The 12580-nt window shown below is 40.0% G+C and overlaps 1 protein-coding gene across 6 annotated transcripts in view; it reads right to left on the reverse strand.

Moving 5' to 3' along the window:
• The window catches only part of CDC14A (cell division cycle 14A), a 198373-nt gene that overhangs the window by 141583 nt on the left and 44210 nt on the right, over window positions 1-12580 (reverse strand). For all 6 annotated transcript variants that reach the window (XM_046006231.1, XM_046006240.1, XM_046006223.1 and 3 more), the window contains one exon: window positions 2308-2400. In XM_046006231.1, the coding sequence (XP_045862187.1) occupies window positions 2308-2400 (93 nt within the window). Of the gene's footprint in view, window positions 1-2307; window positions 2401-12580 lie in introns of those variants that run through there.

The following is a 12580-nucleotide window of genomic DNA, read 5'->3' on the forward strand; positions in this document are numbered from 1 at the left end:
GGACGAAGCAGGCTCCCGGGTGAGCAGAGAGCCCGACGCGGGGCTCGATCCCAGGACCCTGGGATCATGACCTGAGCCTAAGGCAGAGGCTTTAACCCACTGAGCCACCCAGGCGCCCCATAAATAAAATCTTTAAAAAAAAAAAAAAAAGAAGAGAGGGAGGAGGAGAGGGTGGGGAAGAGAGGAAGGAGAGGAGAGAACAGCGGGTGACCTCTTCCTGGTGGCAATCCCTTATGACTGAGGACTCCCAGAGAACATGCTCACGCATCACAAAACCCCTCAGGAAAGACATGCTTTCTCACATGGCTGGAATCCAGAGGTTATTACAAGCGCTCCGTATTCTAAACACGGTGCCAATTCTCAGTTTCAAAAGAGTAATAATTATCAACGCAAAGTGAAAAATAAGTCTGCCTACTTAATTCAGCTTATCAGCACACTTCACAGAAGCTTCATGCCAACAGCCAGCTTTTTGTGCACGCTTTTAAAATAAAAGCAATAGTCTGGCTACCACTGCAAATAATCCTCGTATCCTCAGAATTGGAAGGAAACCTAGAGGTCATTATAGCCAACCCTATCATTTTACAGACAAGGAAACTAAATCAAGTGAAGAGAGATAAAGTGGCTTAGCTATCATCCCAGAGACACTTCAGGATGAAAAAATGTTTTAGTCACGATTCTTGATATTATACGGTGCTGCATACAGAGTGAGAAGGAAAAGTACTGCAAGGGGTGGTACCAGGCTTTACTGGAGCTACATCAGGGGCAGAGCTGGACATCTCAGCCCTGGAAACAAGGCCCCAGGCTGCAGTCAGGCTGTCCACTGATCACTATTCTCAGCCTGCACCCTAAAATAACTGACAGTCTTTCCAATGCCACTTCTGGTCTTTTTCCCTCAGGGCTTCTGGTTTGATGTGGCAGAATCTGAAGGATAATAGCTGGTACCTCTTTTCATCAAGATCTTCAGAAGGAGACCCTTCTGAAGGGCCCCATAGCATGTGCTTCCAGGCTTCAGAGAAGCACAGACCCTCCCCAAGGGTGATTGGAAAGGACGCCTCTGTCCCCTGCCTTTAGACCAACATACTCCTAAGTGCGTATCACATATGTCCCTAAAAAGCTAGTACAGGTTCCAGAGGAGTGTTAGCCCTGATGGTTTCTGCCTTCCAAGTTTTGTCCATTCCCAGTATATATAGAAAATTCTAGAAATAATCACACCAAAACTTCCCAGCACATTCACATGGAACTCAGATTTACATTTTAGTGATTACAGAGAACAAAAATTCCAATCAAAATTATTTGGGAAAGTCCTATCCAGTTCCTAGGGAAGTTGTAATATATGGAGGCTTTATAAATAGTTTGCCTACTGCAAACACATGTACAGATTAATAAATAGATTGATAAAAATAATACTAATAACCCGTCCCCATGCAATCTATGATTTCCTCTTTGGCAAGAGGCACACCTCAACAGTCTTTAAAAACCTTCCACTATACTGGGGCACTTGAAATGGTTCAGTAATCCAACTCTTGATTTCGGCTCAGGTTATGATCAGGGTTGTGAGACTGAGCCCAACATGAAGCCTGCAAGCCTGTTTAACGTTCTCTCTCTCCCTGTCCCACTGCCCCTCCCACCCCTCTCTTGGAGAAAAAAAAAAAAACCTTACACTATAGGTGTGCCCATGTGGCTCTGTCCCTTACATGTCCAACTCTTGATCTCAACTCAGGTCTTGATCTTAGGGTTATAATTTCAAGCTCCATGCTGGGCATGAAGCCTACTTAAAAAATAAACAAAATGAAATAAATAAAAATAAAAATCTTCTACTATATATTCTTTTCCCTAGAAATATTCTTTCTGGATATTCTTTTTTTCTTTTTTTTTTTAAGATTTTATTTATTTATTTGACAGACAGAGATCACAAGTAGGCAGAGAGAGAGGGAGAAGCAGGCTCCCTGCCAAGCAGAGAGCCCGATGTGGGGCTTGATCCCAGATCCTTGGGATCATTACCGGAGCCGAAGGCAGAGGCCTTAACCCACTGAGCCACCCAGGCGCCCGGGATATTCTTTTTTTAGAAACACCTATAGGACTGCGGGATCCAAGATACCCACTGCGGTTCTAAGATTCTCTCATCAGCTACTAGGAAAAAAAACCTGGGAGTTCAACACCCCATGGATAGTAGTCCCCATCCATTCCCAGCATGCTAATAATTTTCACCATCTCCCAATTCCACTGAGAAAGTGGCCTGGATTTTATGTGACAGTGGTAGCATTCCTTTGGCCCAAATATAGAAAATAATCATGAAAAAGTACTTACGGCATAAGCACCTATCAAAAATGCCGCATTTGCTCTTTTCCGTTGATCAAAACAGGTGTAGTGCACTATTTTCTTTCTTGATAAACTGTATGACTAAAAAGAGGGAATAAAAAGAGTGTAACCATAGAGATAATGTTAAAATATACAGAAGATAAACATCTCAACTTCCAAGATGTGTCACAATCAGTGAAATGTACCAACTTTCAACTTTCGTTTCTATGCCATTTGTACATGAGGGTGGAAGGTTACTGGCCATAGACTTTTTGCAGCCCAATCCTGATGCAAATTTGACAACAGAACAGATATTTCTCTCCAAGAAGGGAGACATGCAATGGGAAATAATTAAATTACTGCGTCTTTACTAGTGGTAATATTTTTGAAAACTTAATTTTATATGTAAAATCTAATCATCTTTTCTCTTTTTTGAATTTTTATTATTGAAGTACAGTTGACATACAATGTTTTATTAGTTTCAGGTGTACAACATACTGATTCTATAATGTTCACCGTGATAAGTGTAGTTATCATGTGTCACTATAAAACATTAATACATTATTGATTATATTTCCTATGCTCCACTTTTCATCTTCTTAACTTATTTAGTTTATAAGTTTGCACCTCTTTACCCGTTTTATCTACTTCACCCATCCGCCCCACACACCCCTCCTCCTCTCTGGCAACCACCAGTTCATTATCTGTATTTATAAGTCTGTTTGTGGGGGGTCTTTGTTGTTACTGTTGTTTGTTCATTTGTTTTGTTTTTTAGATTCAACAGATAAGTGAAATCGTATGATAAATGTTTGTTTCGGCCTTATTTTACTTAGCACAATACCTTCTAGGTCCTTCCATGTTGACACAAATGGCAAGTTCTTTTTTAAGCCTGAGTAATTATTCATCCTTTTTCTTTCCCTAAATACCATACCCACTCCCAGAAAAGTTATCTGAACTTTTCATATTTTAGTTTATTTTTAAATGTGTCAATCGTCTTATTTTCCTAAGAGCACTAATACTAATATTAACAGAGCAGAAATACTCATATGTTCTTTCTAGAATATTCTATAAAAAGTCCACTTTTACTTATCTGAAAATAAATGGTTAATGGGAAAAGACAAAGCATCAAAGGGGTGGGATCAGCAAACATCTTAATACAATACATGGATTCAAGCAAACAGTTATTAAGCACCTGCTCTATACCATGCAATATGCCGCATACTCAAGTATTCAACTAAATCCAAAAATTAGCAGCTTGGTATGCTGTATACATGCTAAACATGAAAAGTAAAAAGCTGTTAAAATGAAATCAAAGTAGTCATCAAACTTAAACATAAAACAATGAGAACCTGATGCAACTAAATGAAATCTGCTCAATTTCCTCATATGTCAAAACAGTTACAGCATTTTGACAAATAGTTTTCAAAATACAAATACATAGGTACCTTTTAATATTTGTCTGTAAATTCAAACTGACTGTAAAAGCAGCTTTTTATACCTTACACATTGACCACAACCCACAGAGTACCTGCTTTTACAGCCCCTTTAAAAATGTGAGAGAGCTCGACTACCTCCCCTTCTTCATTCACCCTGCGATTTTCTACAAGGAAAAGAAACTCTTCCAGTTCTGACATCTATTCTACATGACACTGCAATGTTCCAGCTTTAATGAAACCACAGAAGCTTCAGCTATATGTATCCCAGCGATGAGCCTGGAAACTCTCACCATCTCTTTAGGCATTTCTTTCCTAATCAAGAAGCACTTATTCTGAAAATGGCATTGCTCTTTTAAAGTGAACTTCGAGAGGTGCCTGGGTGGCTCAGTGGGTTAAAGCCTCTGCCTTTGGCTCAGGTCATGATCTCAGGGTCCTGGGATCAAGCCCCGCATTGGGCTCTCTGCTCCGCAGTGAGCCTGCTTCCTCCTCTCTCTCTGCCCTGCCTCTCTGCCTGCTTGTGATTTCTGTCAAATAAATAAAATATTAAAAAAAAAAAAAACAACTCTTTAAAGTGAACTTCGAAAAGAAAGGGTTTGCCTCAAAGTGGGTCTCATGACCGAAGTCCTCATTTCCAGACAGGCTTATGAAAATACCCCTATGAAATAAAGCTTTAAAAATACATTTTATTCAATTTAGTTCAGTCAATGCACTTAAGTTATCTAAAGACTTCAAGGTCACTATCAGTGGTGCTGACACATATCTCCTTGCTTCCACAATTTGTTGTTCGTTTTCTTCCTAAGATTTATTATTTATTTATTTTTTGAGAGAGAGCAGGGATGGGGGACAGAGTGAGGGAGCAGAGGGAGAGAGAAAGGAAGAGACGCAGACCTCCCCCTGAGGATGGAGTCCCAAATGAGGCTCAATCTCACGACCCTAAGATCATGACCTGAGCCAAAATCAAGAGTCAATGTTTAGGGGAACCTGGGTGGCTCCGATGGTGAGCATCTGACTCCTGGCTCTGGCTCAGGTCATGATCTCAGCGTTGTAAGACTGAGCCCATGTAGGGCTCCCTGCTTAGTGGAAACTGCAGCTGCCTGCAGTCTGCTTGAGATCTCTCCCCTCCGTCTCCCTCTGTCCCTTCCCCTGCTCATTTGCTCTCTCCCCCCCTCTCTCTCTCAAATAAATAAATAAAATTTTAAAAGGAAAAAAAAGGGTCAGACGTTTAACCGACTGAGCCACCCAGGCGCCCTGCTTCCTCCATTTGAAACCATTGTCCACTAGACATTTCCTTTTGTTATTTTATTATTTGTTGGCTTGTTTTTGCCATTTATTGTTCTCCATCAGTAAGTTAGGCTTGATTTACCGAAAGGAGAGTCAAGGCCAGTAAAACCTAAGCAGATTTTGTGGTGTCTGATCCCAAACCTAAAGACTGCCTTCTACAGGCTGGGCATCCACAAACATGAGTCAGGCTCAGCATAAGGACTCAGCTCTTTTGGCTCCCAGCCTGTCACTAATTACATTTCCTGGTTCCCTAAAACACCTGTGAGGAAGAAAATACCCACAACTGATCTGGAAGTTTGGATTGTCTGTTTTGATGCCCTTTTCCAGGAAGAATTTAGATTTCACAACAGACTATTGCTATTATTTAATAATGTGAAATTAACTTTATTTTACAAATCCATTCACCAAAAGGGACAAACTCATAAGGCTGTGCTTTTGTCACCAATAGTCTTTTTGATTGATTTCAAACGTTTTGCATTTGCTTGGTTTTTGTTCTTTTACTCTTCTTTTAAAGTGTATGAGATATACCTTAGTATATGTTGCAGAAACCATCCTGTAATAAAGCTAGACAGTGAAATTCTAAAGGAAACTTTCTTTTCACTATAAACCTATAAATTTTTTAAAGTAAATATAATACAAATTCAACTTTTAAGGACCTTAGAAGAATTTTTCAACTTTATAAGCTTTCAGAAATTATATCAGATAATGAATATTCTCACAAAATACACCTTCAAATTTTAACTATTTTAAAATATCTCCTATTGGAAGCTGCCTATAGGATGGAAACAAATTTTTTTAACATCTGTCACAATACATAATTACAAAATTTTTTTCTTGTGATGAGAACCTTTAAGATTTGCTCTCTTGGCAACTTTCAAATATACAATATGGTATCATTAACTATGATCATCATGGTGTACATTACAACAACTAAATTTTTAACTACAACTTTCTAATTTTCAGGAAAAATTTTTAAGCTCCTAGCATTTACCATGCATAGATATTTTGAGAATTCTATTGTTTTTCTCAGTGAAGTCTCATAAGCATTACAGTCAAAAAATGATCCGCCTAGTGAAGGCTGGCCAGTGAGTCCCAGGTCAGATCACAAAGTTTCAGTTCTCACTCAAGGAGTCAAAACTAATTCACAATAAATGATAACAGAGAAAACTCTTATGTCTTACTGGCCTTGTCCTAATTTCCTTCCTGACCATGGCCAGGCCTTCCTCTCATAGGTCACCCTGCCCCAGTCTTACACCAGCAATGTTATCATAACATAGCAGATATTCTGGTCCTGGAATAAAAAATTTCAAGGATGGGGTGTCTGGCTGGCTCAGACAGTAGAGCATACAACTCTTGATTTGGGGTCATGAATCCAAACTCCACACTGGGTGTAGAGATTACTTAAAAATTTTAAAAAAAAAAAGTTTTAAAAAATGACCTACTACATATTAAAGCATTCCAGAAGAAACAACATTGGAGACACCGATGACTCAGGTCCCTTTAGAGAAACATCCTTGAGGAAAGATCTTCCAGATCTTTCCTGGAGGAACTTACCATTGGAAGAGAAAGGCACAGACAGAACACAAGAGGACTCTGATTTATGAATGAGCCCAGTAGATATTTTCTCAGATTCTGCCTAATACCAAGAAAAAACTTCATGCCTCCAAACTGAACTGCGTGGCGTCTTCTTTACTTTGGTGCGATTTCTCTGTGGTTCGGTATGCTGACCAGGCCCTTCAAGGAGAGCACTTGCAGGGGGCCTGGGTGGCTCAGTCGATTAAGGGTCTGCCTTCCACTCAAGTCATGATCCCAGGGTCCTGAGATCAAGTCCTGAGATTGAGACCTGCATCGGCTTCCTGCAAGTAGGGGGCCTGCTTCTTCCCCTCCCGTTCCTCCTACTTGTTCTCTCTCTCTTTCTCTGCCCCCCCCAAAGAAATAAATAAAATCTTTTAAAAAAAGAAAAAAGAAAAGAAAAGAAAAAGGAGAGCACTTGCAAAGGTAGACCATCACCTCTAGCTTCAGTGAGCTACCTGCTCTATTACAGACACTTTTTGCTTTACATGAGAAGTTCAGAGATTACAAAAACACTGTACGATAACAAAGTTGGGACCTGGTAAAACAAATGAACATAGCCTTAAATATAAAGAGGAGAATGTCACAGAAGGAATACTAAGACCTCTGGACTATTTGCTTGCTCTGCAGCAAGCCTGCACATGACCAATTACAAATGATAACCTGCAGCCCCCATTCACATATATACAGCCTTCTGAACTCTCTTCACCTAAGTGGACGTAGCCAGCTCTCTCTAATGACAGCTAACATTTATTGCTACATTCTCTCATTCCCTAAAGCATAGAAACACTACCAAAGGGGTCCAATTTGACCAGACCAGTGTGACTCCCAAACCAGAGGTCCTGGGCAAGGCTTAAGTATAATGAGAATTATGTGTCTCTCTTTTACCAAGAGAAAAAAAGCTAGGAGCCAGAGAGGGCCGGGCTTATCACACTAGGCCAACATCTCTTATGTCAGGTCCCAGAGAGTGGGGTTCTCTCAGCGAGTATGGTAGATGGAAGAAACCCAGAACTCTCTTGCTGAGTTTGATTGTTTCTGTAAATCCCAATTATAAGGTCAAATCAAGTTTCATCGTTCAAAATTTAAATAATTCTCAGGCCAACAGGGCCGCCAACAAGGCTGGCTCAGTCAGAGGAGCATGTGATTCTTGACCTCAGGGCTGTGGGTTCAAGCCCCCTGTTGGGTGTAGAGATTACTTAAAAACAGAAATCTTAAGAAAAAAAGAAATAAACGTGCATTAAAAGGGGGGGGGCACCTGGGTGGCTCAGTGGGTTAAAGCCTCTCCCTTTGGCTCAGGTCATGATCCCAGGGTTCTGGGATCAACCCCCACATTGGGCTCTCTGCTCAGCAGGGAGTCTGCTTCTCCCTCTTTCTCTGCCTGCCTTTCTGCCTACTTTTGATCTCTATCAAATAAATAAAATCTTAAAAAAAATTAGTTGAATTAATCAATTATTACTAAAACTTTTCAGAAATAAAAAACAAATATTGGGGGGCGCCTGGGTGGCTCAGTGGGTTAAAGCCTCTGCCTTTCGCTCAGGTCATGATCCCAGGGTCCTGGGATCAAGCCCCGCATCGGACTCTCTGCTTGGCAGGGAGCCTGCTTCCTCCTCTCTCTCTCTGCCTGCCTCTCTCCCTACTTGTGATCTCTATCTGTCAAATAAATTTAAAAAATCTTAAAAAAAAAATTAAAAAACAAATATCGGGCACCTAGGTGGATGAATCGTTAAGTGTCTGCCTTTGGCTCAGGTCATGATCCCAGGGTCCTGGGATTGAGGCCCACATTGGGCTCCCCGCTCAGCAGGAAGCCTGCTTCTCTCTCTCCCACTCTCCCTGCTTGTGTTCCCTCTGTCACTGTCTCTGTCTCCTTCTGTCAAATAAATAAATAAAATCTTTTTAAAAATACCAATCTAAATTATATTTTATTATTATACTTCATCTTGTTAACAGGCTGCTTCTAGGGTAACCTAGGGGGCTTATTAAAACACAGATTGCTAGGCTAAGAAAGTTATTTCTCACAACTTCCTCAGTAATGCTGACGTTGCTGATCTAGGGACAGCACACTGATAATCTGCTATGCTACATGAGAACGTGACTGGTCAACCCCTGGAAATGTTTTACACGGCTCCTAAAACACTGTCCATTTGGTCGAGTAGCCCCAAAAGACATATTTAAATTATCTTAGGAACTCCAAATAATTCCATATGCCTTTTAAAAGCATGTTATTAAAAACACATTTCCCCAGATTCCTCAGAAAACTGTATCACAATTTGTAAATTCTTGCATTCCAGATGATAACACCTTACGAAAAATTCCTTTAATGATTCAGTAACTGAGCTGCCTTAAATGGCATTATTCCAGAGGTTCCAAGTTCAGATGCCCTCAGGGCCAAGAATTTGAAGTGGGTAAGTTGGTAACCTAGAAAAACATGCCCTATCCCAAGCAGACTTAGCTCCAACCTCCTACTCCCATGTAGGAATCTGGGCCCATAATCACGTACTTTAATATTTAAGAGAAGCCAAAAATCCAGAATTAAATGGAAATTGTCATAAATTACAGATGTTAATCATGAATTCAAAAATTTTAAATAGCATTCATGCCCAAGAAAACATTACTAAACTGAATGCAGCCCACAGGCAACCAGTTTGCCAGATCTGTGTGCTGAGATATTGTGGCTTAAGAAAGTTCTATTGGCTTTATTGGCATGAATTGAGCAGCTGTTACGTGTCAAAGACGGTGCTGAACGATGGGGTAACAAGGGAGCAGAACCTCAGTCTCTAGCCTCATAAGCTTTCCCAGTCTAATGAATATTTGATGCTAACCAAGGGGGAAATATTGACCAAGGCTTATTACAAACAAAAGAGAACAACTACCTAGGGATGCAGTCATCGCAGAGCAAAGACCAACGGAGTGATCTTAATTACAGGGACAGCAATTATTTCCTTTAGCAAGGTAAAAAATAAATAGATAAAAGATAGAATTTAGTAATGAATATCTATTGAATATTATATCTAGAATATAGTATTGAATATCAATTAATACGATAAAACCTCCAGAAATTTCCAGAGCTGGACTGCTTACCTGAGAGTCAGTTTTACCACTTGCTATGTAAATCATGACAAGCATGCAATCTAGCATATAAATGTTTAACGGTACTTGTAAACCGACAGCTACGAGAGAACAATAAAAATTAAGATAAGGGTATTGACCCCAGTCAGACGTTTTCTATCTCATAAAAGAGCACTGTGTGAAAGGTTGCATTCTGGAGGCCTCACTCCTGGAGAAAAACAAGCCACGGCAATTCAGAGAGAGAAAATGTCGACATGCTACAGGAATCACAGAGCCCAGGCTATCCTCGGATGGCGGTGCCATAAACAAATCATGCACTTGTTCAGCGTAGGGCAGGAGACCACAAACTACTCAACCATTCAAAAACGAGAGGTGGCGCCAGGTGGTGTAATTAAGCTCAAAGCCAAAATGAGCTCGTGCACATGCGTGCACACACACACACAAAGAGTTAATGCATAATTTAGAAACACAAATTTTTAAGCAGCTTTTTGGTAAAGTTGTCTGCCATGCTTAAAAGTAAAATCTTCAAGCCATTTGGTTGGAACACCATATTTAATTAAACCATGTGAATGAGCCTGATAGAGCTAAGGAAGACATTAGTGCAGCCTGGACAATGTGTTCTTTAATTAATAATAATAAAAAATAGAGCCCATGCACTTCCCTAAACAAGCAAGCTCGGCCAGTGATGGTGCTCAGCTTAAGTAGATTATAGCTCGGGGGCCGTGGTGACCAACACATCATTCTCTTACAGGTGACTAGGCTAGCCCAGTAATGGCCGCAGCAATCAGCGTCTCCAAAGCAATCAGTTGTCATCTCATTGCAAAAGCGAGAAAATGAACAGGTCCTCCTGTCAGCAGCCATGACCTCTACATGTTTTACCTCCAACTTTCCCAGGAAAGGGATATTCTTGAAAATTTTCTTTGGCTGTACAAAACAAAATATGGTTTAGGTTTTTGAGTTAAAACAAAATAGGTTGAATAGTTTCTTTAAAAAGAAAAAGATGTCTCCGTATGGTCCATTTTATTTCAAATCCAGTATGTTTCATCAGTGAAATGGCACATTTGATCAGAGCAGAAGTCAACATGTCAGAGAAAAGTTGCTCATAAGGATTATTTGACCATGATGATAATTTGGTTGATGAAATGTGGGGATTCTCCATTAAAAGGGATCTTCTTGCCTCAAGATTTCTAAATGGGAATCAGGAAGGACTCTGTGCCTTGCAAACTTTACGTACGCTCACTCCCATGTGAATTAACACTGCTTTAGAACACGATACCTCTTTAAACTACATGAACTATCTCCCAAATGCAACTTGCTTTTCTTCCCCCCAAAGCCTATGAACCTGAAACAAAAGATAATCTCATGAAGAAATCTCAACACGTTTTTGTAGTTATAATAAGAGGGTGGTCCGATCATTATATCGAAAGGGTTCTTGTGTACAATCACCTGATACCATAGCAGGTGCCTGGTTAGCAGATAGGATTACTGCACTGATTCACTCAGCAACAAGGACAGTCCCTGAGCCCCCACCATCTGCCAGGCACTTTCAATGCTTTAATACAATCGTCCATTTCACCAGGCCCACCCCCCCTTCCTTCTACCCTGAAAGGGCTATGTGGGATGTTTTGTACATTTAAAATTACACTTCTATCAATATTCTTTTAAACCTTTTAAAAGCAGTCCTCAAGATTACTGTAATTGTCCTGCTGAATCGTAAAAGCTGTATTAAAAAGAAATTACTGCCCTAGAAAATGTCCCCTTTTTTCAGTGAGGTTTTTGTTTTCTCAGAGGAAAAGTGAAATCAACAGTTAAAACTATTAACCACTGGGGCACCTCAGTGGCTCGGTCAGCTAAGCGTCTGCCTTGGGCTCAGGTCATGATCCCAGGGTGGTGGGATAGAGCCCCATATCTGGCTCCCTGCTCAGCAGGGAGCCTGCTTCTCCCTCTGCCTGGCACTTCCCTTGCTTGTGCTCTCTCCGTCTGTCAAATAAATAAATAAAATCTTTTATAAAAAAGAAAAAAAACCCGTATTGACCATTTTAGGAAAAGCTAGTTCAATCATATGTTTGTAAAACTTTCCTATTATTCTATCAGTCATTGAAAGATTTTCTTACATGACTAAGTATGAAGAAGGTATTGTTTTTTAAAATATCACTACGTTGTTAGAAACCATCTTCCCTTTTAGAAGCCTGTATATTCTAGCCCTGTGTTGTTACCATTGTCTGTGGCAAGAATCCCTTTAAGAACTGGTTTAAAAGTTATGAGTCTTCTCAGAGGAAAATACATATAAGATTTTATATATAATTTCAGGGGTTTATGGATCTCTTAAAATACCAAATTACTAAGTTCTGGTCTAGCCTTTCAATCACTGATGGCATTTTACATTAAACAACATATACAGTTTTACCAATTTTTCTCACTTCAATAAATCTTCCTTCTTTGGACTGCTTCCCTCATTATAGAAACTACTGACCAGAAATTGCAAACTACAACCTATCATTGCATAACACTTAGTGCTGACACTTTTTTAAATATAGTTTAAAATTTTTAAAAATAGGTTTTTTTGTTGATTGTAGTAATTTCTGCTTTTGGTTTTTGTTTTTGTTTTTGGTTTTTTTTTTTTTAGATTTTATTTATTTATTCAAGGGAGAGAACAAGAGACAGAGCACAAGCTGAGGGGGAGGAGCAGAGGAAGAGGGAGAAGCAGCCTCCTTCCTGAGCAGGGAGGCTGAGCAGGGCGGGAGCCCAACATGGGGCTCCCTCCCAGGATCATGACCTGACCCTAACGCAGACCCTAAACCAACTGAGTCACCCAAGCACCCCTACTTTTGGTTTTTTAATCTAAGTAGATGTTTGATGGATAATGTTCCATTCTAATCAACATAATTAAAATGAAAGTCACTGGGAATAGAATGCATATTGACGCA

This window comes from Meles meles, chromosome 1 (assembly GCF_922984935.1).
Source record: "Meles meles chromosome 1, mMelMel3.1 paternal haplotype, whole genome shotgun sequence".
In the NCBI taxonomy this organism is placed as follows: Eukaryota; Metazoa; Chordata; class Mammalia; order Carnivora; family Mustelidae; genus Meles; species Meles meles.